Source organism: Alternaria rosae (assembly GCF_020736505.1).
Source record: "Alternaria rosae strain MPI-PUGE-AT-0040 chromosome Unknown BKA58scaffold_2, whole genome shotgun sequence".
Taxonomy (NCBI): Eukaryota; Fungi; Ascomycota; class Dothideomycetes; order Pleosporales; family Pleosporaceae; genus Alternaria; species Alternaria rosae.
In genome coordinates, this window is record NW_025763571.1 from 2924983 (window position 1) to 2951168 (window position 26186).

The 26186-nt window shown below is 51.7% G+C and overlaps 8 protein-coding genes across 8 annotated transcripts; 4 read left to right on the forward strand and 4 right to left on the reverse strand.

The window, feature by feature from the left end:
• Window positions 1-1625: 1625 nt before the first annotated feature.
• On the forward strand, window positions 1626-2380 carry BKA58DRAFT_452636 (uncharacterized protein; the record flags this gene model as incomplete). The annotated part of the gene is made up of 3 exons (XM_046174429.1): window positions 1626-1688; window positions 1748-1835; window positions 1875-2380. 3 exons carry the CDS (start codon window positions 1626-1628, stop codon window positions 2378-2380), a joined length of 657 nt encoding a protein of 218 aa, XP_046029366.1.
• Window positions 2381-3846: 1466 nt separating this feature from the next.
• On the forward strand, window positions 3847-4422 carry BKA58DRAFT_436239 (uncharacterized protein; the record flags this gene model as incomplete). Its single annotated transcript, XM_046173399.1, has 1 exon — window positions 3847-4422. The coding sequence occupies one exon, from the start codon at window positions 3847-3849 to the stop codon at window positions 4420-4422; it is 576 nt and encodes a 191-aa protein (XP_046029367.1).
• A 1201-nt stretch (window positions 4423-5623) lies between these two features.
• On the reverse strand, window positions 5624-11516 carry BKA58DRAFT_307073 (uncharacterized protein; the record flags this gene model as incomplete). Its single annotated transcript, XM_046167143.1, has 2 exons — window positions 5624-10933; window positions 10980-11516. 2 exons carry the CDS (start codon window positions 11514-11516, stop codon window positions 5624-5626), a joined length of 5847 nt encoding a protein of 1948 aa, XP_046029368.1.
• A 1357-nt stretch (window positions 11517-12873) lies between these two features.
• On the reverse strand, window positions 12874-13964 carry BKA58DRAFT_377442 (uncharacterized protein). The gene has a single exon (XM_046169617.1). It carries the CDS (start codon window positions 13929-13931, stop codon window positions 13344-13346), a length of 588 nt encoding a protein of 195 aa, XP_046029369.1. The 5' UTR covers window positions 13932-13964; the 3' UTR covers window positions 12874-13343.
• Window positions 13965-15971: 2007 nt separating this feature from the next.
• Window positions 15972-16934, forward strand: BKA58DRAFT_466206 (uncharacterized protein; the record flags this gene model as incomplete). The annotated part of the gene is made up of 1 exon (XM_046175000.1): window positions 15972-16934. The coding sequence occupies one exon, from the start codon at window positions 15972-15974 to the stop codon at window positions 16932-16934; it is 963 nt and encodes a 320-aa protein (XP_046029370.1).
• A 1095-nt stretch (window positions 16935-18029) lies between these two features.
• BKA58DRAFT_97445 (alpha-mannosidase) lies at window positions 18030-21729 on the forward strand. The gene is made up of 3 exons (XM_046176309.1): window positions 18030-18283; window positions 18357-20124; window positions 20172-21729. The coding sequence occupies exons 1-3, from the start codon at window positions 18126-18128 to the stop codon at window positions 21615-21617; spliced, it is 3372 nt and encodes a 1123-aa protein (XP_046029371.1). The 5' UTR covers window positions 18030-18125; the 3' UTR covers window positions 21618-21729.
• A 64-nt stretch (window positions 21730-21793) lies between these two features.
• Window positions 21794-23598, reverse strand: BKA58DRAFT_377447 (protein transport protein SEC9). Its single transcript, XM_046169618.1, has 4 exons — window positions 22644-23598; window positions 22523-22593; window positions 22179-22472; window positions 21794-22119 (listed from the first exon to the last, which is right to left on the reverse strand). Exons 1-4 carry the CDS (start codon window positions 23339-23341, stop codon window positions 21959-21961), a joined length of 1224 nt encoding a protein of 407 aa, XP_046029372.1. The 5' UTR covers window positions 23342-23598; the 3' UTR covers window positions 21794-21958.
• BKA58DRAFT_377450 (dTDP-D-glucose 4,6-dehydratase) lies at window positions 23599-25607 on the reverse strand. The gene is made up of 4 exons (XM_046169619.1): window positions 25440-25607; window positions 25224-25368; window positions 24605-25137; window positions 23599-24554 (listed from the first exon to the last, which is right to left on the reverse strand). Exons 1-4 carry the CDS (start codon window positions 25525-25527, stop codon window positions 24010-24012), a joined length of 1311 nt encoding a protein of 436 aa, XP_046029373.1. The 5' UTR covers window positions 25528-25607; the 3' UTR covers window positions 23599-24009.
• Window positions 25608-26186: the final 579 nt, after the last annotated feature.

Here is a 26186-nt window from a genome sequence, read left to right on the forward strand (position 1 = left end):
TAATAGTAGTCAAAGTGTTACATAGAGTTAGGCTATACTTCTCTAGGCTTAGTCTATACTAAGGTAAGGTAGACTAAAGCGGTAGTCTATAAGGTTTGTCTAGCAACTTAGTAGAAAAGAGTTATTATAGAATAACTTATAGGTAAAGACAATCTAATTCTATAAATAATAAAATAACTAGTTAATAATCTATGTAAGAGATAAACTATTTAAGTTAACTATAATAAGTATAATAATAAAATCTAACACATTCTTATACCTATTACCTTAGGTTCTACTATCTTGTCTATCCTATCTTTATAGAATATCTATAATAGTAGTGCTATCCTTTTATATGCTGCTATCTCTAATAGTTAGCCTTAGCGGGATAGCATATTACGTAACCCCTAGCCCCGCGATAATTATTGCCTTCTATTAGAGGTTCTAGTTAGTCTTCAACCCTCTACCTCTAACAAGAAGAGAATCCTTCTTTGTTACTTATAACAAAGTAGCTATTATATTACATAACTATATTACAAGGTAAATAATTTAAATATTAGGCTAACTACTATTAACTAGTATAGAATGCTTAAGATAGTAGAGTTATAGTATATTGTCTAGTAAAGATAAACAAATTGTTACTAACTTAGCTACAATTTCTAAGAGTTACTTATACTTATACTAGCGCTAGTTACCTAATGTATTAGAACGTAGGCTTCTAATAATTATACTATATTTCTATTTCTAGCTCTTCTACTAATAAGAGCTACCTATTATTACTAGTAGTATCTACCTCTATAGCTTAGAGAGCTTATTTCTATATTAACTTCTAAATAGAGAATATTTTAATATTTATATAGCTTTTTAGACCTATAGTTTACTTATTACTACTTTTAAGTTTATCTCTAAGTTTACTAGAAACGCTTTTATTACTATTAAATCTAAAAGTATATTATTATTAAAGTACTAGATTTATAGTAAATATTACTAAAAAAGAGTTTTATTAATACTTATAGCTATATATAGTAAATATAAAGTATTTAGAAAATATATCTATATTAAGATTACTATATAGAGTTACTAACTATATTTTATTACTCTACTCTATATTAACACTCTACTATAATAAGATATATATAACTTATCTAATAAAAGATTTCTACTAAGTCTTATAGAACTACGTAACCACTATAAAGTAGTGTTATCTATTAGTAGATAAAGGCCTACTTTTTGTCTAGGTTGTTTAGAGTCTCTTTCTGCTACTATTCTTTATATATAGTTAAGTGTTTTTCTATTCTTAGGTTCGTAACATATTCTTTATACATAATTAAGTGCTATCTATTCTCTGGTTTGTAATAGTTACTAAGAGTACTTTAAGTAATATTATAGATAGCTAGACTATACTACTAAGAAGAAGTTACGTTGCGTTAGAGAGCTTTAACTATAATCTATAATTAAGCCTTCTTTAAAGCTAGTAGACCTTTTAGTTATAAGCTTGTTATTATTATAAGGTAGGTAATTGTATAGTTTAATAGAGTCTTAGCAGAGTAATTAACTTGCCTACGTAATTAACTCGCTCGTAGAGTACGTTGTAAGCTATTCTTTTAAACAGTTTGTTTCTCTACTCGCAAAGTCTACCTTACAGAATGTTGGAAACATTAATAACAACGGCAAGCTATTTGCTATTAGCTTGCCCCGTACACTCTTTAGTAAGGGAAATGTTGTGTTTTATAATAATAGATCTTTTAACTAGCAGCGAGCTAGTTAGTCTATCTTGCGGGCTGTAAAGCCCCCTCTACTAAACACTAGTAGCGAGACCAAACACGCAGACAGTTTCGCTCCGTGGGATAAACTAAGTAAGAGTCTTAAAGAAAATTTACTTAAAAGGGACTTAGTTAGTGCACACTCGTTTCTTGATCTTCGCAAGAAGGGATCGCCTAAGTACTTCGCCGATGTCGACCCGTATAGCCAACTTATGGCGCCCTACTGGATTGTCTCGACTCACAAACCTTCTGGTCGCAAGACGCTATATGTTGGCAACTACCTGCACCACATAGAGAACGCAGATGGTACGCCACTACCGGAAGAAGAGAACGCATTTCTCATAAAGAAGCTGATTAGTCATGTTACGCGACCGGAGAATGTACTGAGGCTAGAGTGGTACGACAATGGAGATATGGTTGCTTGGGACAATGTATCCACACTGCACCGTACTACAGGGGGTAGCTATGAAGGCAAGTTCACGCGCGACATGCGCAGAACCACTGTCAAGGACAACAGCTCGGAGACTTGGGGCCTCAACTCGACAGCGGAAGTGCTTGCGACGGACGGTTTTAACCTCCAGAGCCCAGACCTTTTCAAGAAACAACTTAGTCGCACTAGTGTTAATAACTACTACTAATTTTATTAATTTGTTAAACCTGCCAGTGCGTAAATGTAGGCATAATGTAAGATGCGCTCCACCCCAAGGTGAAGCTCAAGATTGGTACCAACGGCCAAGTAAGAGATGTAGAAATGCAAGATCTGCTCTTCACTACCGTCGGGCAACTGCTGGAGTCCTCTTGGTCGAGTGGAATCTCAAAGCATCGAGCGCTGGATCGGCTGCGCTGTGGGATTGCCACGCACGTGTTGGAGGCACCACCAGGACCTAATTGACGCCAAAGGAATGCCCACCAGTAACCAGTGTCGTTGATCAATGCTGCAATGCTGCAAGCCTGATGTTGCATCTGGCGTCGTCTGGCTCGACATGTCTCGAAAACGCGTGGTTCTGGATCGCAGATCACATGATTAAGTAAGTACCACCTCTTCTCCGTCCGCTAGCGTCTTTGTCTAATGAGCCTGAAGCGATTTCGATCTCTAAAGCAGTGCCAATAACATGGTATAAAACTCGGTGTATGTTGCGCGTAGCTTCTTGGCTGAAAGTACCGAGTCGACATGGTAGCTTCAGCTCACTCTCAACTGCCGCGGTTGTCGCAGTCAGGCTTATGAATAATACGCTTTACGGTATTGCATCAGAGCATGCTGTATCTTATCAATTCAACTTTCACCGAGCCCAAAACATCTCTGCGGGCTTACTCCAGATAGAGTGACCATACTACCAACTCATGCCACCTCCACCCGCTCCCTTCAAGTCCGTTATTTGCGTCTTCTCAGGCAACCTGACAAACGAATGTATCGCTGACGATGTGTTCAGTGGGTGTGACAAGTTGTGGGCGATCATAATGCGAGAATCGCAGAATGTCTTGATCGCAAGCGCGGGCCTATACTCGTGGTTCTTGACGTACGCGCAGACCTGCATCGACCAGCAACTGTGCTAGAAAGCCCTGCTTTTACTTAACAAGAACTTCTCTAATGTTAGGACTCAACACCTCGTTACTATTACCGCCAAGTATATAGCAGTTATGTATGGTAAGGGCATACTAGCCAAAGATAATTCCAACGTCGATTCACACCCCTTCTGGTCGCATATATCTGTGTTTGACGTCAGCAGCATCGGGTCCATGTACGATGAGTATATCTGGGTGTATCCTGGAATTTGGGACATGGAATAGCCTGCGTTTACTTGCTCACCCCCTTGCAATGTCAATATTTCCCCGTGGGCCCACGCTACAAGCCCACTGAACTATCCATTGATCACGGTCAGTGATGGCGAATGGACTAGCTCCATCACGAAAGCGCCCATGACGATATCGGAGTGGATTTTTGAGCCAGTGACACTGACTGGACAAGCTGTCAATCAGAAGCGCCAGAGCTTCGAGGCGTTTTGGCCTAAACCCGCGACCACACCCCACTTACCTTCGGTGATCTGTGCCGATTCAGCTTATTATCGGTCAGATCGAGGAGCCCTTGGTGAATGAGTGTAGCTTCATGGACTGGGTTTGCTTCACCGAACCACTAATCTTCGGCGACAATAACACCATCTCGGATGGGGATGATGGCGATTTCGACGAGAACTGGGAAGACAGTTGGGTCGTCTGTCCAATACCGAGCAATTCCTCGTCTAGTTCGACCTTTTCAACGACGGCGACGAAAACAACGAGTGAGAACCAGCCGGAGCCTACGGCATCTCCGCGCGAAAGCGATCCAATGCAGAACAAAGTCGACTATTACGGTGGTTTGGACCGGAAGACGGAGCATGCGCGCATGGACAGCGCCATCAACGACTTTTGCAGTGCATTGGGTAGCTCGGATGACGTCTTCAAAGAAGACTACTTCGAGTCGTCAACCTTCACATTCTACCATAGTTCAAGAACTGGTGTTCACATCCTCATATCTCTCAGCGTTGACAAAAGCTGTCAGTTCAAGTATAGCTACTACTTGTGCCGCAAATCCCCGGAGGTTCCCGTTAACAGCTGTCAATGCCGAGGTGTGAGCGGAAAGCAAGGCGGTTTCTTTAATAACGACTGGTACGAGTGGAGGATTAGTCTGCAAACGGTTTTCTGATCACGAGGCTCTATTCTTTAGCTGATCAGCTCTGTCGCGAGCTTATAACATGGGCTGCCTATACTCCCTTTGTAGTATGCAGTAGTCGATAGTTAACGAGGTATTAAAGCCGTGTGGGTGTTCGAATCGATCATCTAGGCGTAATCGCTGCCCGAGGCGCGCGCGTTCTCATATGAAAAGTGACGATTCGTACCTACCTCACGCCCAGCGCCACGTGCCCGTGCAATTCTTACCGTTTGTGCCCTACCATCGGCTCATTGCATCATTCACGTGAGCGACTATCTGCGACCTAGCTCTACTCGTAATCTTTGTTAAGGTTGTGAGTCGCAATTCTTTTGAGGCTGCCGACACCAGACAACTCTTGTGGAAATGCAGTGCGAGACTAAGTAGAGGTGATCCAAACGATTGCGCGAACCCGGCAAGCGTAGGCCGACAGCACCATCTGGTGGTACCTATAGCGAGGCTGTAGACGGTTCCTAAGGCGTATAAAGCGACCCTGGTGTGTGCGGGAGCCCGAAGGGATACATGTGCTACTCTTCTTCCATGGGTCTAGGTGGGACTGCGGCCTTCCTCAGCGAATAGTGTTCACAATCTCAAGAGAGAGCTGGCTTACTTCGTTTCGGGCATGATCACAGCTTCGAGATTGGCATGTTTCCGGTGAACGAGATAACTTCAGAAAGTCTTCTTTTGTACAAGGTGATCTCCATTCAGCTATTTACGGCTGTTGCGTCGGTGTTTCTCTGACCCAATAGTACAAAAGTCTCGCATACTTCAATGCGATAGTAGTACACCTAATACAGGCAGTAGCTAAAGAAGAAGCGAGCGACAGTCTGAATCCAACGAGCACTTCGTGTGTGGACTGGGTAACAACTTCAGTAAAGGAATGACAAAAGGGCCCCCTCCCAAGGCACATGATACGACCTCAAAAAACGACCAAGCTGTTGTAAAGAGAAGAAGATGTTGACTATATGGACATTGTTTTGAAAAGAAAGCTCTCAAACCGACACGCTGTCGCGTAACAACGAGAGGTGGTCAGCGCGAAGAGACAAAGGAATTATGTCGACTGCTTCCTGGACACGCTGTCACTGGCGCACCTTCCTGTGGGAACACCGCCAACGCCATGCTGCGAAAGACGTGCGTAGACTTTAATATCAAATGCGCAATTTAATGAATATGTGCAGGACAACTGGCACGACGCTGCCTAGGGGTCCACTGGACTGTTCGCTCGGAGAGTTGGGTTTGGGTCGGGTGTCATGGCAGGCTTTGCTTTCGGCGTGGGATCCGGATCTGGACTAATCGCGTCCTTCTGCGCCTTAGGAGTTTCGATGACAAAGTCAGTCACATCATCGCCGGGTTCTTCGGGAAAGAGGACTGGCGGTGTAAGCGACGTAGGCGCCACTGCAGGTACGTCAAGGCTGCCCTCGTATTCCTCTGCCGCGCGGTCCTCTGTGATCATCGGAGGCGGAGAGGAAGGTAGTGTTGAATCTGGCTGCCCAGGGTCCTCGACAGAGATGACGCTGCCTCTGCTGTTCGTTCGCATCATCTCAATTCCAAGTTTTGACGTTGACTTTGGTCTCGACCTGGGACTGCGAGTGCGCACTGGGGCGTGACCCAACTCATCGTCTTCGTCATCCCCAGACTCTGCCGACTCGTGTTTGCGTGTCTCCAAAATGCGACGTTTGGCGCCGACTTGCTCTGTCGATCTCTGGCGGCGGATCGTTGCCTCCTCAAGAACGGCTGGCGCGGAGTCCCCGTGGGGCAGGTCAGGTGCACCAACACGATTGGGAACAGCTGTTTTCGCATCGGCATTAGCTGCATCGTCAGAAATTCCTAAGCCACTCATAGCTCGTGCGATGTCGCGCTCCCGCCAATCGTCAGCGTTGTGGATTCTAACTGGCAAATCCTCGCCTGCACGACTGTCATTGTCACCGAAGAAGCTAGAACTAATAGAGTCTTCGCGGCTCGAACCTCGGTAACTGGCAGAAGGGACGGGTGGATAGCTTGAGGAATTTGAGGTGGTGGGGCTGTCTTCCTGGCGCGATGACTCTTGTCGAAGACCAGAGGGCATCATCGATGGGTACATCTGGGTCGGTGTCCAGCCTGGCGGTGGTGCTTTCCATTGGCACAATCTACTCAGCGTGTCCGTAAGCTTCGCCACAGTAGGCGGCTTTTCGATGAGTGCATCGAAGTAGTGAGGCGCCTGCAGCTCCTTCAGGTATCCAGTAACAGCGACAATCGGAGTATGCGTATTGGCATTCTTGGTGTCCCGAATCATGCGGGCAACATCTGCACCGTTGACCTGAGGGAGTCGGAACTCCATCATGATCACATCGAATTTGACCTCGCCCATCGCATATCGTATAGCTTCTGAGCCATTGGTAACGGTCAAAGTGCGGCAGCGCAGCTTTTCAAGCAGCTTCTCCATGACGAGCCGTGATACTGGGTGGTCCTCGCAAATCAATACGTCCAATGGCCGAAAGAACGGGCCATCGCCAAAACTAATCTGCGAGAGTCTTCGAGAGCTCTGACGGCGTCGCTGGACTCGAAGCAGCGCTTTTGCACGGGAGTCTTCCGTGTCGGATGACGATGGTGACACATCAAGCACTTGACTCCGGCGTTTGTAGTGCCCAGGTAAGAGATCACGCACAACATCGTCCTCTTGAGACCCAAGTGTTTGGGACCGAGCGCGTGGCGAAGAAGCGTTTGTCTGTGCCGATGACTGGCGTTGTCCAGTGACGGGCTTCTCTTGCGAAGCCGCGGGAGGTGCTGACGGTGTCTTTGAAAGCCTGTTTGGTGAGACAGCTTCTGGCGACGGTCGCAAGCCTGACACACGGGAAGGATCGAAGAAGCTACCAGGTTGTAGCGAGGACGGGTTGCTAGTCGAATGCGACAACGTAGACGAGCTACTAGACGTCTTGCGTCGGTCATGTTGTCCTGTGCTGAACTGCACGAGCAAAGGAGATGAGGGCTGTGAGCCACGACTTGGTGAGGAATGCGGTCCGCTCATCGAGGGAGAAGAGGGCCGCCCAGTGGCTCTGTTGGTAGATAGCGTGCGTTTAAGCGGTCCAGGCAGCATCGGGCTGTTTTCCAGAGACGGCGAAGGCGATGTCACACTGGGCGACTGCAGCGGAGGAGCAGGCTTGTTTTGTGGAAGCATGGCTTCAGCACGCAACTTCTGGATGACGTCCTTGTTCGCCTTCTCTAGGACAGGCAAATTCTTATAGCTGAAATTTCCAAAGTCATCAGTTGCCATTGGTTCACTAAGTCTTCTGGACCTGCCTTCCCGCACATGAGCTGGGATATGGAGAGGGATCAGTCCCCGCTTCATAGTCGAAACGGTCACCTGAGAGCGGACTCTAGACAAAGCATCGTGCGGTCGGTCAGGATAATCGGTACTTGGGGTTCCTGCCGGTGTAGTAGCTTGGTCTTCGAACTCTGGACTAAAGTTTGCCATGGCGGCTCCTCTGGTGTCGAAATATTCCGTGTCCTCTGGATTTTCAGGTGCAGGAATGAAGGATGCTTCATCATCCCGCAAGGTGTCCCAGTTGACATCCGCAAACCACGGATGGCTGCGGATTTCCTCTCCACCACTAGCGTATTTGTCGTCCTTGTTCGCTCCAAGACGTTGTGCAGGATCAGAGCACATCAACCGATTCATCAGATCCTTCGCATCGTCGGATATATCGTATAGCTCATCATCATCCTCTGGCCAGTCGATTCTACGCGCGAGAATGTTCTGGAACACCTCATCGGGCGTATCAGCGTGGAATGGAGGATATCCATACAGGGACTCGAAGAGAATGCAGCCTAAAGACCACCAATCACTAACTTCATCCTGGCCATTACCGGCGATGGTTTCAGGGGCAAGATAATCTGGCGTTCCGACGAATTTGCGGTCGCTATCTTCTGGGTCGAACAAAGCCATGGGTGGCGGAGGCATTGCGGATGACGAGGGCGCAAACGCCGTGTTCTGAGCTACCACAGACTGACTCAGAGAATTTGTAGCAGGGTAGAGGTCGGGAGAACCATCGTCGCTGTAGGCCTCCTCTTCTATCGGTGACCGTCCGCGAGGCTGGCCAAAGGAATCGTCCGCTATACTAAAGCGACGGAACATGGCTTGTAGCGCATCACTGTCCTGGCTGTCGCTCCGAGTGCCCGAAGTCCGCCTTGACGGCTCACGACTTTGTTGGGAATTGTCTCGATTGAGGCTAAAGTACGATGGTTGGCCAATGTCTCCAGCGAGAGCAGGCGTCATGGACGGCGTCTGTGAAGGCGAGTGGTTCAGATCAAAGGATGCAGATCGTGAAGATCCTACAGACGTAGCGCGATGGAAAGGGCCGGTCTTGAGCAGGTCCGGCGCAGGCTCGACGGACTTGAGTGCACGCTTCTGTCGGCCAATCATACCCATGCGCGACAAACCGAAATCTGTCAATTTGAGATGACCTTTTCCATCGATCAGGAGGTTGTCCGGCTTGAGATCGCGGTGGACAATGCTGCGACTGTGCAAATGTTCGACACCAAGTACCACCTCAGCGAGATACTTCTTCGCCCAGTCTTCTGGTAAAGCACCCAAGACCTTGATGAGCGAGGCGCAATCACCGCCGTTCAAGTATTCCATGACGAGATAGAGGTAATCCTTGCTAGAAAAGGTCCAGTACAGTTTGGCGACGAAATCACTCTCGCCTTGCCACATCATGATAGCTCGCTCAGCCTTTACGTTGGTGACCTGATTCTTAGCCACCATGTCGGCCTTCTTCAAGACTTTAATAGCGTAGTATTCTCCGGTGGATTTCTTCTTGGCTAGGTAAACGCTACCGAAAGCGCCTTTGCTGATGGGTTTGATAATCTCGAAATCCTTGATGGACGGAGGAACTGCGCGTGGCTGTGGCTGAGTGGTGGGAATCAAACGAGGAGAAATGGGTCTTGGGCCGTCTGAACCAGCAGTAGACGACTGTCTCCTGTGATGATTCAGAGCATGTACCATTGCTGGCGAAGAGAATTCGGTAGTCGGCAAGATTGGTGACGTGATTGGTGATTGCAAGCCTTCCATGCCACTAGGTAGGCGCGGCTTAGTTGTCCGTAGAGGTGAAGATGGCGGAGGTATCATGGAGCGGGCAGGTGAATGTTGTCGACTAGACATTACGCTCGGCAAGATCAGACTCTTGCGTTTGCGTTCACGTGAACTGGCTACCCTACTGAGTCCTACGTCGGATGTCGCTGGTGAATCGGCTCGGCGGGGGCCAGACAACACGGATGAACGCATGCTGGTATCACTCTCAGCACCAGCATCGCTCTCGAAATGCATGGATTGGCGCTTGCTGTGAGTCGCTATGCTGATGGCGCCTGCGTGCGATCGTGGTGTTTGACAACCCCCTTTAGGACTGCTAGACCGATTTGAACCGGCCACAGAAGATTCACGTCGTCCGACTCGTGCTGGCAACGAAGCGTCAGAAGTGTTACGGAGAGCTTGTGCTATGGAAGAGGGGGCGTCGAAGGATCCAGGAAATATGCCTTCTTCACCAGGAGCTGTATCGGTGTCATTGGCGTCGGATTGAACTTCTTCTTCGGGTCGTTCGTCTTCGGAGGAACTGTCCTCGCCGGCAGCGATACGAGCAGCTTTCAGGATCGCAGCCTCGATGCATTCCTGAACCAAGATATCAAATTCAATGCGCAGTCGTTCAGAGTACTCAAGCACCCTCCTATGACGAGTGACTGCATCGATCTTTGCCCTGGCAAGCCTGCTGGTATCTTCACACAACAGCTTCAGGCCCTCGGTGTGGTCAACCGAGCCTGTGGTAGGCGATTGCCATTGGAGGACTTGCGAGATGCGGTTCTCCGACTGTGGCGATTGTGTGCGGATCTCCGTGGCTGCTTGACCACGCCCGTTATCCTTGACTGCTGGTGTGTTGATCTCTAGTGCAGTATCGCACAAGTCCAGAACGAGTTCAACGATGCGAGCTAAGGGTCTCCGAACGGCAAATGATCGTGCGCGATGATGGCCAAAACCAGACGAGCGCTCCGAGCGTTCGCGTGATCTTGACGGGGGCGAAGCCGGAGAGTTGCGTCCAGATGGTGTGCCAGAAGATGGTGTTGATGTGGCGTGGATAATGAGGCCCTTGTACTCGGCTGGCTGAAGCGGCTGTACCGAGTCTACTGCTGCAGCTCTTGAACGCTGACTATGAGACTCAAGTGTATCGAGAACCTTGACGATGGCATTGCGGTGCTCAGCAAGCGTCTCTTGCGCCATCTGTACATCCATTTCGGCACGGTGCTCCTGGAGACATAGTTCCGAGTGCTTCTCGAACCACCACGGTGTGATTTGTCGTTCGCAGATTCGGCAGAGAACCGGTAGTGGCGGTGCGTGTTCGCCTGGGTTGGTTGCGCTTTGCTCGGCGAGGCCAGTGAGGTAGTGGGCTAGAACCTCAGCGCCCACCCCGAGGGATTCTACAAGGACTTCTGGGAGGTCGATTGTCACTTCGCGAATGATCGATGGCCGTACCATCCACATAGTCTATCACGGTTAGCATAGTCAGACGTCAAAACGAATTGGGACGTACATGGCTCTCGGCTCCAGTCGTTCGGTCGTATACCATAATTCCTTGAGCCTCGAGATTCAACAGCTGCTCCTCTTCCTCCTCTACGTGGGTAGGCGACATTGGCATTGACTCGGGGGCCTCGGCGGCGTGCCTCGATGGTCGCTTGCGCAGGATGGAATGGGGGCCCAGTCGCACGGTGAAACGGGCAATGTGACTCCTGGAGTCGTCTTTCCTAACCGACTCAATCGTCTCGGCGAAACCGTCGGCACCGCCGCATATGATTTCGAGTACAGGTCTGCCCGTGACTTCCTTGGGCAGAGAGCCAATGACGTCGGTCCACGAGGGGCTGACATAGCGGATCTTGCCCTCGAGGTCCAGGTCCATGATGATGTTCAGGCTGTGCTCGGCCGCCTCCTTGAGGTCTGCACGCTCGTTGCGCATGTCCTGACTAACGCTACGCTCCATGTTCTGTCGGTGGCCGCTGGAGCCGACAGCCTCCTGCTTCAGGGCAGTGACTGCGGGCGGGGCCAGCGTCGTGGGTTTCTTCTCGTCCGCCATGGCTGCGGTGGGTGGTTGCGTGTACACGGGAAGCCGCTATCGTCGCGAGAGCCCGTCGCCGGGGGGGATTGGGCGGGTGCCCGAGGGCTGGCTGGTGATGAGCTATGCGCAGATAGCTGCCAGGACCATGGTGGGAGAAAAGCGACGGTCCGGGAGAGTCGGGCGTGCAGCTGGGAAAGTACGCGTTGACGAGCAGTGCGGTAGTGCTTGCTGACTGCAACGAGAGTGGGTCTCGAAACCGGGATGAGGGACTAGACGAGCTGCATGGTAGTGCGAGCGTGCGAGAGTGCGAGGGGAGCGATTGGGTGATGTAATGAGCGTCGAGTGCTGGGGATGGGCAGAGGCGGTGGGCAGCAGGCGGCGGCCGTGGCAGTCGTCGCCGTTGTCGTGGTGGACGGGGGAGAGGGGTACACAATGGGCGTCGTCTCAGCCGGCAGCACAAGGCGTCGGCAGAAAGGCGTTGACAAAAAAGAAACTACGCCAGGCGGACGGATGAGCAGCTGCACGCATGGGATGGGCCTCGTCGGCACGCTATCCAGCTGGCAAAAGTCCCCACGCAGCACCCAAGCACGCGTCGATTGAAAGTCACACGCAAAACAGCCGTGCACTAGGTGCGCGCGGAGCTAAAGGGTATGCATGATGCTGGTGACTGGACGGTGCATTCACTGGCCCGAGCGCCTGACCGTGACGGCACATGCTGGCCGCCAACACAACGGCAGAACCTCTCGCGGGCTTATCCAACACGGCCACAGTGCTGCGGCGTTGGCAATCAATCCCGCATCGATCCAGATGGCCGTTGACCTGTCGACAAGGCGGGCTGTAGTACCGCAGCATTCCTCTCTGCTCCCATTGTCATGACCTGCCGCAGACTTGCTCTCTACTGACCGCTTCGCTGCATGCTCCCGGCAATCCCTGGACGGGTGCAGGCCGTTGTGCTATTTGCTCGCCCATGTCTTTGGTCAGCTTGGGCAACACGAGACGAACCACGGGCGGCGCAATCCCAGACAACCTCCAGAGCTGCGAGCACGTAAACACTATTCTGCAAAACAGCGCTTGTATGTAATCAGCCCTTAGTGATCGCCAGCCCCTCCCCAAGGCCGGCTACGACAAAGCCAACGGACGACTAATCCCTTCGGACAATAACATCGAACGGCTGTGCAGCATCGCGAACGCGTGTTCACGCCATCATCAGCCGAGCACCGTCACCTCTACCCCCTCGACAAGACGGCCCAACGTTGCACGACTTGCCTCGTTATTGCGCGCGACAACAGACGAGCCCCTCGCCAGGACCTGCAGCGTCGCCGTGGATACACCACCTGGGGAGACGTGCAGATCGCTCCTGCCCGCCCAATCACACCCTCGTCGCATGCACCTCTGCTCCTTCCCCGTCTTGCCTGGATGCGGCCCAGGCCCGCTACGTCTGCAACTAAGCCCGTCTTGTCGGCGGTCATATAGACCGTACACACAGCGGAGCGAGCAGCTTGCTATGCCCGCTCCGTACACTTCCTATTCGACCTTCGTATGGTGAACCACTTCTAGACCTCGACGTTAGATGCATCCAAGCAAATACCTGGGTTTAAGTGCCGCATCACACCCTCACGACGCTAGCTCTGCGCTACTGATAATCGCCACCTGGGCCACGACGTGCATCAAGTCTGGAGTAATTGACTAGGTTTTGTTGACAAACAGCACTGCTGCTACATGCTACGGCACCTCCCAATGCACCGACGCCGAATAACGAACATGACACGATGAACCTGTCACGTGCTATTCCGAGCACCCGTGGACACGTGCTTCCAGCTCCACTGAGTGACATCAACCATGCGTCTAATCGAAGTACACTGCCTCGGGCTTGTGTACACAAATCTTCTCCGACGCGTCGCTCTTCAAAACCACCCTGGGGTCCTCTTTACTTGCCTTGACCTTCTTGCCATCGACCTGCTTTTCCTCATACAGAACCTCCACAACCTCGCCGTCAACATAGCCAGGGAGTGAATGCCATTGAACTTTCTGGCCCTTCTTCGGCACACGGGTTTTGTCGCCAGCAGCCCCAATAGGCTTATCGTGCTTGTTAGCTGTGCTCTTCTGTCTCTTGCTGGGAGCTTCTATATTTGCGCCGCGTCCTCGCTTTTGACCCGGATGATCGTCCTGCGGGGGACTCCTGGATTTTCGGCTGCTTTCCAAGAACTTCTGGTATGCTCGTTGATCCTCCTCCATGTGGTCTGGATCGTCCCATTGTGTGGTGCAGTCCGTCTTGCTCTTCTTCTCGATCTTGGTGAAGCCATTCTTCTCACCTTCTTTGGTAGCGTCTTTCTTCGCTTGTGCAGCTTTGGAGGTGTTGGCGACATGTTGCTTGCCCTCTTTGCCTCCCTCCTGTTTCTTGGCGTCCGTCTCCTCCTTCTCCTTCTCGCTCATCTCCTCCCATGCCTTCTTCGGCAAGTAGCGGTGTTCCAAGCCGTTTTTGTCTTTTGCGCTTCCGCTGCCCTCTTTTGTCTGCCACTCTTCTTCTGTCCACTCATCAAGGTGCTTCGCACTCTCGTCCTTCTTATCTGTAGTATACCCTCCGCCGCGTTTCTTGTACTCGGATGCCATCATCTGTGCCTGCAATTGACTGTGTCAGTGGTGCAAAGAACACTCGCACTAGTCAAGCCTACCTTTCTGGCTGACCATTGGCCGGGCTCGCCGCCCTTGTCACCTGCCTGGATCTCCTCCTTGACCTCATCACGCAGCTGCGGGTCTGTGTATTTGTTGTCGGTCTTGGAAGGCATTGCAGATGAGACTGAGAGAAGAGCAAATCGAACAGGAGTTGTGGTCACACGAGGTGCGCGATTTGCAGCAACAAGCAAAAATGGTCGGGGGAGAAGCGTGCGATACATTCCAGAAGAGCAAGCGTCCAGCAAACAATCTTTGTACTACCCCAGATTCCCTCCACTGACGTACAGGTACCTGCGCAAGCTCCAATCCTCTCATCTTAAGCAGCCAGCCACCCCGAATCACCTACATCATGAAGTCTTCGCGATTCCGTATGGCGGTCAGAGCCCCTTGAAATCTGGTAAAGCACGTCTCGTTCCTTTCAAAAGCGCGCTGGGATGACATCAATGACCTCTCGATAGACCGATTCGGGTTGGTGTGGGCGCTCGGACCTGATCGTGCGCTGAGATCGAGGAGAAGCCGTCTAGCGTGCGTCCGCCAGATCACCTACTTCTATGCAGTCTGGACTACCAACGAACGTGCGACCCAAGGTTTGTGCGCAGACAGGTGCTTTTCCCAGCCACCCTTCTCATTTTCCTTGCTTTGATGGTAGTTTGCTCGTGCGTCAGCCGTCGGATGCAAAAAGCTCCTCGGGCCATGTCTGCCCCAAGCCGACATGGGCCGGTCCGTAAGTAGCGTGCCACCACTGTGTGCTATGGCATAAGTGCGGCCACCGCCCGGCAGATGTTGCATATTCTCTTGTATTTGCTTGTGCGATTGACTCGCGACTTTCTGTCAATAGCCCTTCTCGTAGCGATGTCGCATGAACAAACCGATCCAATTTGCGCGGATTTCGCGGAGCATTATCCTGAGAATGCATGTTTTCTCTCGCGTAGACCCTATGTTCTCTTTATATGTGATTTAATCTCTTTATCATCTCACGCGAGAATCGTACATATTACCGCTCATCAGAGCCGTGAGAGATGTCAGCCAGGCTCTACACGATGAGAAATATCTCTTGTGATCTTGCAGAGTTGTTGTTGCGCATGGCCATGTTTTGGACTTTCGTCTTTGCCAGTGTCGTTGTGTTGGAAGAACTCCTTTCGTTCCGAGTAGCCGACGTCTTATACGTGAGCGACGGGTGCCAAACGAGTCAAGTCCCTTTTCATTTTGCTACTTTTCCGATTGGTCCACATGTGACGATGCAATGGATGTGGGTTCTGGCTAATGTACGACTTAGTAGAAATACGGTACACACTACCTTAGCAGAACTTATAGGTACCCCTCCATCATGACATTCTGGGCGCGCATTGACCGAAGCCATAAGTGTGTATGAGCATCGACTCTCGTTTCCTCCATCGGGTTCATGTGTATATGATGGTGAGGCTAAGCCACCGATGAAGTCACAGCGACGCCTCCCTCGCACGCGGCGTACGATAGCTTCGCCATACCTATTGAAATTCCCATATGCTACACTCGATGAGGGCTTCCGGTCGATTCCTAGGGCACACCAACACGTACCGGCGTCCTCTCGGCCATGAGGTAGGAGTATCTAGGCCCGAGAAGAAGCGCCTGACCTACCTCAACAGGTATCTACGGAAAAGGTCTGGCAAATGCTGGACACTGCTACATTTTCTGGATGACGCAACGCAACCATTGCGACATAATGGGGGTCCGCGATGTTATATAAAGCCACGGTCATGATATGCCAGTAACCAGAGTATACTCAAGCTATTCCGGGCTCTCCAACCTCCAAATTCTACAATGCGTCTCACTCCATTCATCTTCGTGGCATCAGCCACAGCCCTTCCCGCCATTTTCCGCTCCCGAGCACTCTTACCCGAGATATCCCTTCCAATCGACTACTCTTTTGGCGTCCGGATACCAACATCTTCCAACCCATCATCATCCAACCCTCTAGCACTCCTCGTGAACGGCTACACAGTCAAAATCCCACTCATTGCCAGTTCAGGTAGTCTCGTCTCATGGATAGCCAACTATGCAGACGGCAAGCCATACAACACACAGTTCACTTCCATCAACCCCTCAGCACCTAGGAACATCACCACAGACTCAGATTCTACCTCGCAACAAGGTGGCAACAGCGTCTCAAATGCAACAGCGTTAGCAGATGGACGACAAGCTCGCGTGATCACAACATCTTTCTCCTCAGGCAACGCCGCGTCTGCCGCTGCCGCTGCCCTCGACGGCACAGACTCGGATTCCACATCCTCATCCGGTGCCTCAAACAGCACAGCAGTCGCTACAACCAATGCCTTGGGTGAAGTTCTCATCTTCACCTCCGCCAACACTGCCAACGCCCTAAACTCGCAATCTATCAAGAATGCCAAAGGCGCCGAGGCAGCCTCGTCCTGCGCCGCCGACTCCGGGCCTGCTGCGTCCGCACAAGCAGAGCAGGTCAACAGTCTCTACATTCCCGTCGACACTTCTCCAGACGGCAAGGAAACACAATGGGTGAAGAGTTCTGCGTATGCGGCGTGTGCGGCGGGTGTGGATGCGCCGAATCAGGGAGGTGGTTCGAGCTCGGGAAGCCAGTCTACTCTGACGGGCGTGAAGAGCAGTGTTACTTGTAATGGGGCGACGAGTACTGATCAGACAAAGAGTACGACATACAAGGTTAGTGTGAAGGGGCGGTATACATTGTTAAAGGGGTTTAATGGTGCGGTGGGTGGGCAGAGGGTTGCGGATAGTAAGAGTCAGTGTTAGATGTCGCATGGGTATTTGATGATCTGCAGACTTCATAAAGATCAGTCGGCAGTGGAGCTGTGTCGTCCTAATGCTTACACTTTGCGTCATTGAATATCATGTCTTGCAGCTTTACAACAGTATTAGCAACCACAATGGCACAAACATCGATATTTCCTTTCATCCGTCCATCTTTTTGTGAGCATTATCAAACACCGTATAAACCTCCGCAAGCTTCTAAACACCATTCCATTCTCGTTACTGCTTATCTCTAAATCTTGCTATCTGGGAAATCAAACCCGGTCTCATTGCACTTTCACCTTGGCGATTTCGTGCGCATCTTCACTTTCTCTCACTCTGCACTAACGCTGCTATTGTCAAATTGCACAGTGAACACTGTCCCCTAGATTAGACTAGCTTGACGCGCGCTCCACTGTGATCGAGACAATGGTAGAAGCTCAATTGCCTTTACGGTGTCAAAACTCTTGCTGCAGAAGACACTTACCTCTTCATCGACAAGCCCGTTTGGCACATCATACCAGCGACATGACTGGTTTACTCTCTTCATTGATCTTCACACCTCTGGCTAGCAAGACGCCACCCCTTGATGTCTCGGACTTGACATTATGCCTTCTCACCTCATATCCGCGTCCAAAGACACCTTGGAGCGACCTATACTATTAGATATATGGCCAACGTCGTGCTCAGCGAGCCACGAAAGCCTGACTGCTGAGCCCTGCGAAACGCTTGAAGTCGAGCAGGGGGATGCAGGAGATCAAGGTCCAGCGGTCAATGTGGTAGCTAGCAGACCACCACAGGTAGGGGCCGATAAGATGGCCCAGCGTCATGAGAAGACGTCTACGGCATACAAAATATTTTGAGCAAGAAGCGACAATGGGATGATCGCATGGCGGTCTTGCTGGGTGAAAAGATGCTGGCAAATGGTATCAATTAACATCTAGGGGCTATAGAGGTGGGAAATCTACCGGAAGATGAATACACGATGGGGAAAGGGACCAAGTGGAGATGAGTGGGTAATGGATCATGGGGCAGGGAGCATGGGCCGCAATCGCCAAGATGCGGGGAGAGCTCCTCCCCAACATGGCCAAAGCCATGCAAGGTACCACAGCTGTTGTAGCGTGCTGTTGACGTTGTCGACATTTCCACACCGCCTCGACCGAGTTCCAATCCCCATCTCCAGCCTCATCCATAATGGGAGGAGAATCGCACCGCAACATGCCCGTACCGGTGGCCAAAGACTACCCACAGCTGGCGGCTGGTCCCGTTGGCAAGCAGATCCACAGCATCTACCAGGGCCGACTTAGGCAGTTCCTCGATGCAGGACAGTACAAGGAACAGAGTCTCATTGGGTAAGCTTTGAGCTGCACACATTTTACAGCTTCGCCTTCATTCTCAGCTCCGACATGCTAATACGTCACGTAGCAAGCTCACTGAAGCTGTCGCGTCCGGCACCGACTGGGTAAAACTCTTTGTCTACTCACCCCCAAATCTATCGCGCCCGCTCTTCAAGGAAGCCACCTCACATGCGTTCCACCCCACCAAAGTCGGCGAGTCATTCGGTCCCAGTTGGTCGACGCATTGGTTCAAGGTCCAGCTTACGGTGCCCAAGCACATGCTAGATAAGGAACATCTCGAGTTCGTCTGGGATGCAAACAACGAAGGCTTGATTTGGACCGAAGATGGACACACTGTCCACGGACTGACGGGAGGTGGCGAACGCACACAATGGATCCTGCCCAAGGAGTTTAGAGATGGCAAAGAACATACCTTCTTCATCGAGATGGCGTGCAACGGCATGTTCGGCAATGCGCCCGGCGGCGACTCGATACAGCCACCTGCGCCCGATAAATACTACACCTTGCACACTGCTGAAGTACAAGCGGTCAACCTGGAGGCGAGAGGGCTATACTTTGACTTCTGGGAGATTGGAGATGCCGCTCGTGAGTTCCCTGGGGACTCGACACAGGCTCATGACGCCCAGCAGATCGGTAACCGCATCATTGACACTTTCATTGCCGGCAATGGAAGCCAAGAGAGCATCAAAGCAGCTCGCAAGATCGCTGCCGAATACGTTGGCAAAGACGTAGACTCGCACAAAGTATACGAAACCGACCAGGAGGCTATCGTGCATGGTATCGGCTACTGCCACATCGACACCTGTTGGCTATGGCCGTTTGACGAGACCAAGCGAAAGGTCAATCGATCCTGGTCGAACCAGTGCGACCTCATCGAGCGATACCCCGAGCTTCGCTTCTGCTGCTCGCAAGCGCAGCAATACAAGTGGCTCGAGCAGTACTACCCTTCCACATTCGATCGCGTTAAGAAAAAGGTCAAGGAAGGTAGCTTCCAGCCTATCGGTGGTAGTTGGGTTGAGCATGACACCAACCTTCCCGGCGGAGAGTCGCTCATCAGGCAGTTCTTGTACGGCCAGCGCTACTTTGAGAGCAAGTTTGGCCAGCGGTGTCGCACCTTCTGGCTACCGGATACTTTTGGATACTCTACGCAATTACCGCAAATTTGTCGCATTTCGGGTATGACCAGGTTCCTCACTCAAAAGCTGAGCTGGAACAACATCAATAACTTCCCGCATACGACATTCAACTGGGTTGCATTGGACAATAGTCAAGTCATCTGTCATATGCCGCCGTCGGAGACGTATACGTGCGAAGCGAACTTTGGTGACGTCAAGCGCAGCGTTACGCAACACAAGTCGCTTGACCAAGACAAGTCTTCGCTGATTGTCTTCGGCAAAGGAGACGGAGGTGGTGGCCCGACATGGCAGCACCTTGAGAAGCTCAGGCGATGCCGCGGTATCAGCGACACTGCTGGTCTGTTGCCTCGCGTCAAATTAGGCGACTCAGCAGATGACTTCTTCGACCGACTGGAGAAGAAGGTCGAGAATGGCACTGAGCTTGTGACTTGGTATGGCGAGCTGTACTTCGAGCTCCACCGGGGTACATACACTACGCAGTCGAACAACAAGCGCAATAACAGGAAGTCTGAGATCATGCTCAGAGACATTGAGTATCTTGCGACTCTGGCGACAATCAAGAACGGCTTCGGCAAGAAGAGTTCGTACAAGTACCCGAAGAAGGACATTGATGGCATGTGGGAGAATGTGCTCTTGTGTCAATTCCACGACTGTCTACCCGGAAGTTCCATCGAGATGTGCTATGACGACTCCGATCGGGTAGGTCTATGATCCCATGACGAAAAGTCCATTGCTAATTTTACTAGATTTACGCCGAAGTGTTCGCTACTGGCGAGAGGCTACTTTCCGATGCTCTTGCCGAACTTGGCTTCAATGATGAGAGTTGCTGGGATCAAGACACAAAGCTATTCGCTATGAATACCTTGCCATGGAGCCGTACCGAGATCATCAAGTTGCCGAGTGCGGCAAGTCGGACGAGATATGGGCCTTCGGAGGCTCAGTACGGTCTCGCTCATCGTAACGGATCTCAGAAAGGGTTGGGTGCTTTAGACGTCTTCCCACTACACTCTGCATACCCTGCTGAGAAAGCGACTATTGAAGAGATCCAAACCAATGTTTACGAACTCCGCAACTCACAATTCGTTGTACAAGTCTCCAATGGTGCCATCACCTCGCTCTTCGATATCGCCGCCGATCGCGAACTGATCCCGAAGGATGCCAAAGCCGGTCAGCTTGTAATATACGACGACAAGCCACTCTATTGGCAAGCCTGGGATGTTGAAGTCTACCACCTTCAGTCCCGGCAGGAACTCGAGCCCAGCAAGGTCACCATCGCGGAGAACAGCGTTCATCGTGTGAGCCTGGTGATTGAGACGAAAGTCTCAGACAAGTCCTGGGTCAAGACGACGATGAGTCTGCCTGCAGCCGTAGGGAACACACCCAGTGCTATCGAATTTGACGCAGAGATTGAATGGCACGAGACAATGAGGTTCCTCAAGGTGGAATTCCCAGTCGACATTGTGAACACAGAAGCCAGCTACGAGACGCAGTTCGGCATCGTGCGCCGACCTACGCACTACAACACTACATGGGACATGGCAAAATTCGAAGTCTGTTGCCACAAGTGGGCCGATCTTTCCGAGGCTACATACGGTGTCTCAATTCTGAACGACAGCAAGTACGGTTTCGCTGTCGCCGGAAACGTTATGCGACTCTCCCTTCTCCGCTCGCCCAAGGCCCCAGATGCCCACGCCGACATGGGCAGCCACAAAACTCGCTACGCCATCTTCCCTCACAAGGGCGGTCTGGACGAACGCACAGTCCGCAAGGCCTTTGAGTTCAACAACCCTCTCAAGATTGTTGGTCGTCAGGGCTTGCACCCTTCGCCATCCTCTCTGCACAGTGGCCTTCTTAATCCCTTCCACATCTACGGCGCTCCCAACCTCGTACTAGACACCATCAAGCGCGGTGAAGACGACGAGGATGTCAGCCGTGGTGAATTGCCAATCAAGAAGGGTCATTCGATTATTCTACGTATCTACGACAGTCTGGGTGGAAAGAGCAAGGGCGTACTTACCTGGGGTGATGTCGATGTGAAGAAGGTGATCAAGGTCAATGCGCTGGAGGACGAAGAGGGTGAGCCGCTGGACATAAGCGACATGAAGGTAGGAGCGGAAGAAGTGAAGGAGAAGGGTGTGCCAATCGAGATTCGCGCGTTCGAAGTAGCGAGTTACAAGCTCTTGTTGGCGTAGGTATGGTGTAGGGGTGGCAATTGATGGGTAATGAGCAATGAAAGGTTGTGATATGACATTGGCGGTCCTTCAATCACTGGGAATCATCATTATTCGAGTGCTGTCAGGGTGTCGGGTATACATAGTCAGGCATCAGGCATAAGCAATACTACGTGTCGTAACCAGTACGGTCAACCCTTTATTCGAAATCAAGGTGGAAATGGTGTCATTGTCTCCAAAACGCCTATAATGCCGTATCCCATGCTCTATATCTCGGCGATGCCATCAAGCTACCCTGGCCCTGGAGTGGGCTTAGTTGCACTCGAGAGCAGGCATTCCACTCGCCTTGCCGAAGAACAGACTTAGTGGATGCGATCCAACTTGAGCCTGTTCCTGGCAATCTTGTCATCCACCTGATCAGTCTTGCCAGTAATGCGTGTAATGTGCGTGTTTTGGTTGTCGACCTCTTCGCCCATAGCGCGACCGAGTTGGTTGAGGTTCTTGGCCATGCCATGAAGTTGGTCTGTTAAAAAAGAATCTGTTAGAATGCACGCATCAATGGAATAGGCGTAGAGTACGTACCCAAGTTGTTATCGATCTCGTTCTCCATCTCGTCATCCTCCTCATCAGCCTCGAACTGGAACTTGGAACGCGCGGCCAGCGAGCTCTTGTTGTTACCTTGTGGAGCCCCGCCTGTGGCTAGCTTACGCTGAGCTTCGTTTGCACGGGCTCCAGACTCCCACTTGGCCCGATTAGTTTGTTCGCGGGTATCACGGTCGCGTGCGTGCTGGTCCATGGCTTGTTGCATTTGCTTCTCGCGCTTCGAGTTGCCTGTGAAGGGATTGGGGACGATGGAGAACATGCTTGCGTTGATGCCTGGAGACGGGTCAGTCCTGAATGATACGTCTCGAGGGGTTCGTCCTTACGGGCCAGTTCCTTAGTCTGTCCATTTGCTCTGTCGCTCTGGATGGAGGCAAGATCGAGGTTGCGTTCCGTGCTAGAAACGAGTTAGCTGTGTATCAACATATCCACATCTGTCCAACGTACTTATGAATACGCTCTCCCTGTGCTGCTAGTGTCCCTAGAGTTCCTCGACCGGTTTCCAAAGCCTGTTCAGCTAGACGGAGAGCGTTTCTGGTGCTAGCAACATCCTGCTGCTTCATAAACTTGATCTCTTGCTTTGTAGCGTCAATGTCTTCCTCTTCTTGTTCTTCAGCCGTCAATTGGCGGTCCTCGTAGGCCCCGTAGCCACCAGGTGCCGAGCCATAGCCACCGGGAGCACCAGCTCCGTATGCGCCACTCTGAGTGTTCCCGTAGGTGCCACTTTGTCCGAGGGCGCTGGGCTGCTGAGGCGGCTGCGCTTGTTGGCGCTGGGGAGCGTTGCCAAACAGCTCGTTGCGACCTGCGTCGGTACTCATAGTGTCGTTGGACGCAGTCCTTCCCAGGCCTCCGTAGCCGCCAGGCCGCTGTGGTGGGCCTCCGCCATAGCGATCGGCTCCATAACCTGACTGTGCGCCGTAGCTGCCGCCTTGAGCACCGTATCCGCCTGGTCGCTGTCCGTAGCTCTGACCCGGGCCGGTGACAGCCGGCGTCTTCTCTTGGCGGAACGAGTTGTCCTGGCCGTCGTTCGAGTACGAGGGGGGTGGCTGCGCATATGGGTCCTTGCCTACAGGCGCGGCATACGGGTTTTGGGCGGCTGGGCTTTCCTTTCCGCCCTTGTCCTTCTTCTTGGAGAACAGACCCATGATTCAAGTGTTGAAGTTTCGGTGTGTCGAAAAGGACGAGGAGATGAGTCGCGTCTTGTAGGCGTCGACGTCAGGGGTGGGTGCGGTGAAGGCTGACAGGTCGGGGAGCACCAAGGGAATTGTGGGGTGCGTTATCGATTGAGCGAGCCAAGCTTCAGGGTCCTCGCGGTGGGAACTCGAAAAGTGATTGAAGGAAGGCACGAGATGAAGAGGCAATGCAGTAGTATATGATTGTCGCAGGTCCAGGAAATCGTGTTTGAGCAATGAATGTTTTGCTGCGTCTGGCGTTTCAATCATCTCAAGCGCCCAATGCCGCTAGCGAAGGCGGAGCACTGGGGTGGGTACGCCACCGCTTGTGGCTGAGGGCCGCTTGCAAGGAGCAGCTCGGAATAGCTACAAGAGTCGGTCTCCTTGCAGGCTCGAGTGAAAGCATCAAAGATTCAGCATCTTGTTTCGAGGATGCGTCCTGAGCAGCGAATTCCAAACTTGAGTGCGAAGACTGGTAGGGCTGTCGCATGGTTGGGCCCACATCATTTGGTCCCTGCATCCGCACTTAGACAGCGCACCTCAATTGCATGTGGCACCGTAAAGGTCCATCCATACGCAATTATCATGCATACCAATACCACCCGGGTATCCTATCTCTACCAGCTACAGCATGGGCAATGCTATGTCGTCCAGATCGCGCTATCCTCCTCATGTGTGACCTCCCCGTCCGAAGAGGGTAGATCCTCGTGCTCCTCTTTCGTCCAGATTTCGTTTCCCGTTACCACCGGGAACGATGTTAGGACGCGGCTAATGTCTCCCCACCATACTTCGCCAAACCTCCGATACCAATCCACTGTAACCTTCAGACCCTCATCAAAGCTCGTCTTGGGTTCCCAACCCAGCGCGCTCAGCTTGGTCCCGTCCGTCGCATAGCGCTGGTCGTTGAACGGCCGGTCTTCAGTGTGCTCTACCCACTTCGAGAGCTCGGCAGGAGAGTCGAGACAAATTCCGAAGACATCTAGCAGCTTGCGACATATGTCCGAGTTCGATATTTCGTCTTTCGAGGCTATGTTGTAGATCTGACCGATGGAACCCTTGTGCAGTATCGTGTCTAGCGCATCTACAATATCCCCTGCGTATAGGTATCGTCGGGTAGGTGAGCCGTCGCCGTGAAGGAGGAGCTTCTGTTTACGTTGTAGAAGCATGATGAACTTTGGGATAATTTCTGCACAAGTCAGTCATGTACGTCCATCTTAGGGCCTTAGGGTTACCTACTCTCAGGGAACTGATGCGGCCCATATACATTGTTTGCTCGAACAGTGATCAGCGGCAGCTTGAAACTACTCCTGTATGCGCTGACCATCATCTCTGCTGCTGCCTTGCTCGCCGAGTAAGGATTTGTAGGTGCCAGTATGCTCGTCTCGCCCAGGTCTGCTGCCCCGACAGGTACATCGCCGTATACCTCATCTGTCGAGATATGTATGAACCTATTGATACCATGTTCCCTCGCTCTTTCAAGCAGAACATGGGTGCCATATACGTTGGTGTTGGTGAACTCGTATGAATTACCAAAGCTGAGGTCGACGTGCGATTGCGCCGCGAAGTGGAAGAGCGTGTCGATTTGGTGTTTTCGCAAAACGCGCTTGACGTCCGCCGGTGACGTGATGTCACCTTGTTCAAAGGTGAAATTGGGTCGATCATCGAGGATTCGCGTGTTGTTCAGCGCAGCGCAATAGTCTAGCTTGTCGAATGATACCACATTGTAGTGTGGGTATGTAAGTACTAGATGCCGTACAAACCAGCAAGCTCTACTCGTTGGTCAGTCGCGATGTATCAAAAGAAAAGATCAAGAGACGCACAGCCCACAACTTCCCGTGCTCTCGTCGCAACGTACATGAAGCCAGCTCCACCCGTGATTAAGATGTTCTTCGCGTTAGGGAGAGGCTCGAAGTTAGTGTTGCCAATAAGTATCGGTGCCTGCTTCCATAGCTCCTGATTGACATGCGATCTCGCATTGAGAACGGTCGACCTTCGCCTGCCTGTTACTGTTAGGGTCGGGGTTGGACTGTGCCTTGCATTGCATCGTGCAGGTGCCCAGGTGGAGACTCACGCTTTACGCCATTGGTGCCATTGGGCACATAGTGGGCGCTGTCAGAGCCTTGAGTGGAACCCATGGTAGTGGTAGCTCTTGTCATCATCTACCAAGAATTATCCAACGCTTGCGTGACATGCCCGAGCATTCTTTGAACAATATCTTGTACTGTCACGTATGCGCGCCGCTGGCCGCGCGTGTTGCGACGAGCGCGATTCGGCACTAGCCCGACACAGAGATGTATCCGTCATTGCACGTTACGTCATCAGAAACCGGCAAAACTGCTGAACCACCTGGGCGAAGGAAGCCTGTGCAACACCACACTCTTCCTCTGAGACAGATGGTTCCCGGGTTTTGGCGAGTATCACGCGTCGAAGCTCCATTGAGTAAATACTGATCACTCAGTCTCGATGGGCGCCATTCCTAACCGCACCAAAAGCGGCGCGAGATACAATCATACAGAAACATGACCCAAGCGTGCACGCTCTACTTCGTTGAGCCCGAGCACCCTGTCCAGGAAACTTACCAGATTCCGACTCGCATGTCTTATGTCCAACAGAATCTAGACCAGAAGACATGATAGCAAGGGCGTTACACGCACCCCGCCTCTCTCCCCAGCCCTTCAACATTTGTCTGCGCGTCTCGCAGTCCCTGCAGCGAATTCGATTTGTCGGCAACATACGTACATCGCGGATTGGGCGTCTCTTTATTTCCGGCCCTTCCGGCGGATCACCAAAGCGGGCTGCCCCACCAGGGTAATGTGGG

Excerpts from the sequence above, each read along its gene's own strand:
- BKA58DRAFT_97445 (XM_046176309.1), top strand. The coding sequence starts at position 18,126 with ATGGGAGGAGAATCGCACCGCAACATGCCCGTACCGGTGGCCAAAGAC. Across the intron at positions 18,284-18,356 it reads AAGGAACAGAGTCTCATTGG|CAAGCTCACTGAAGCTGTCG; the intron begins GTAAGCTTTGAG and ends TACGTCACGTAG. Across the intron at positions 20,125-20,171 it reads GCTATGACGACTCCGATCGG|ATTTACGCCGAAGTGTTCGC; the intron begins GTAGGTCTATGA and ends TAATTTTACTAG.
- BKA58DRAFT_377450 (XM_046169619.1), bottom strand. The coding sequence starts at position 25,527 with ATGATGACAAGAGCTACCACTACCATGGGTTCCACTCAAGGCTCTGAC. Across the intron at positions 25,138-25,223 it reads ACGGGTGGAGCTGGCTTCAT|AGCTTGCTGGTTTGTACGGC; the intron begins GTACGTTGCGAC and ends ACCAACGAGTAG. Across the intron at positions 24,555-24,604 it reads GCCGCATCAGTTCCCTGAGA|AAATTATCCCAAAGTTCATC; the intron begins GTAGGTAACCCT and ends TGACTTGTGCAG.
- BKA58DRAFT_377442 (XM_046169617.1), bottom strand. The coding sequence starts at position 13,931 with ATGAGCGAGAAGGAGAAGGAGGAGACGGACGCCAAGAAACAGGAGGGA.
- BKA58DRAFT_377447 (XM_046169618.1), bottom strand. The coding sequence starts at position 23,341 with ATGGGTCTGTTCTCCAAGAAGAAGGACAAGGGCGGAAAGGAAAGCCCA. Across the intron at positions 22,473-22,522 it reads ACAGACTAAGGAACTGGCCC|GCATCAACGCAAGCATGTTC; the intron begins GTAAGGACGAAC and ends ACCCGTCTCCAG. Across the intron at positions 22,120-22,178 it reads CGAGATCGATAACAACTTGG|ACCAACTTCATGGCATGGCC; the intron begins GTACGTACTCTA and ends CTTTTTTAACAG.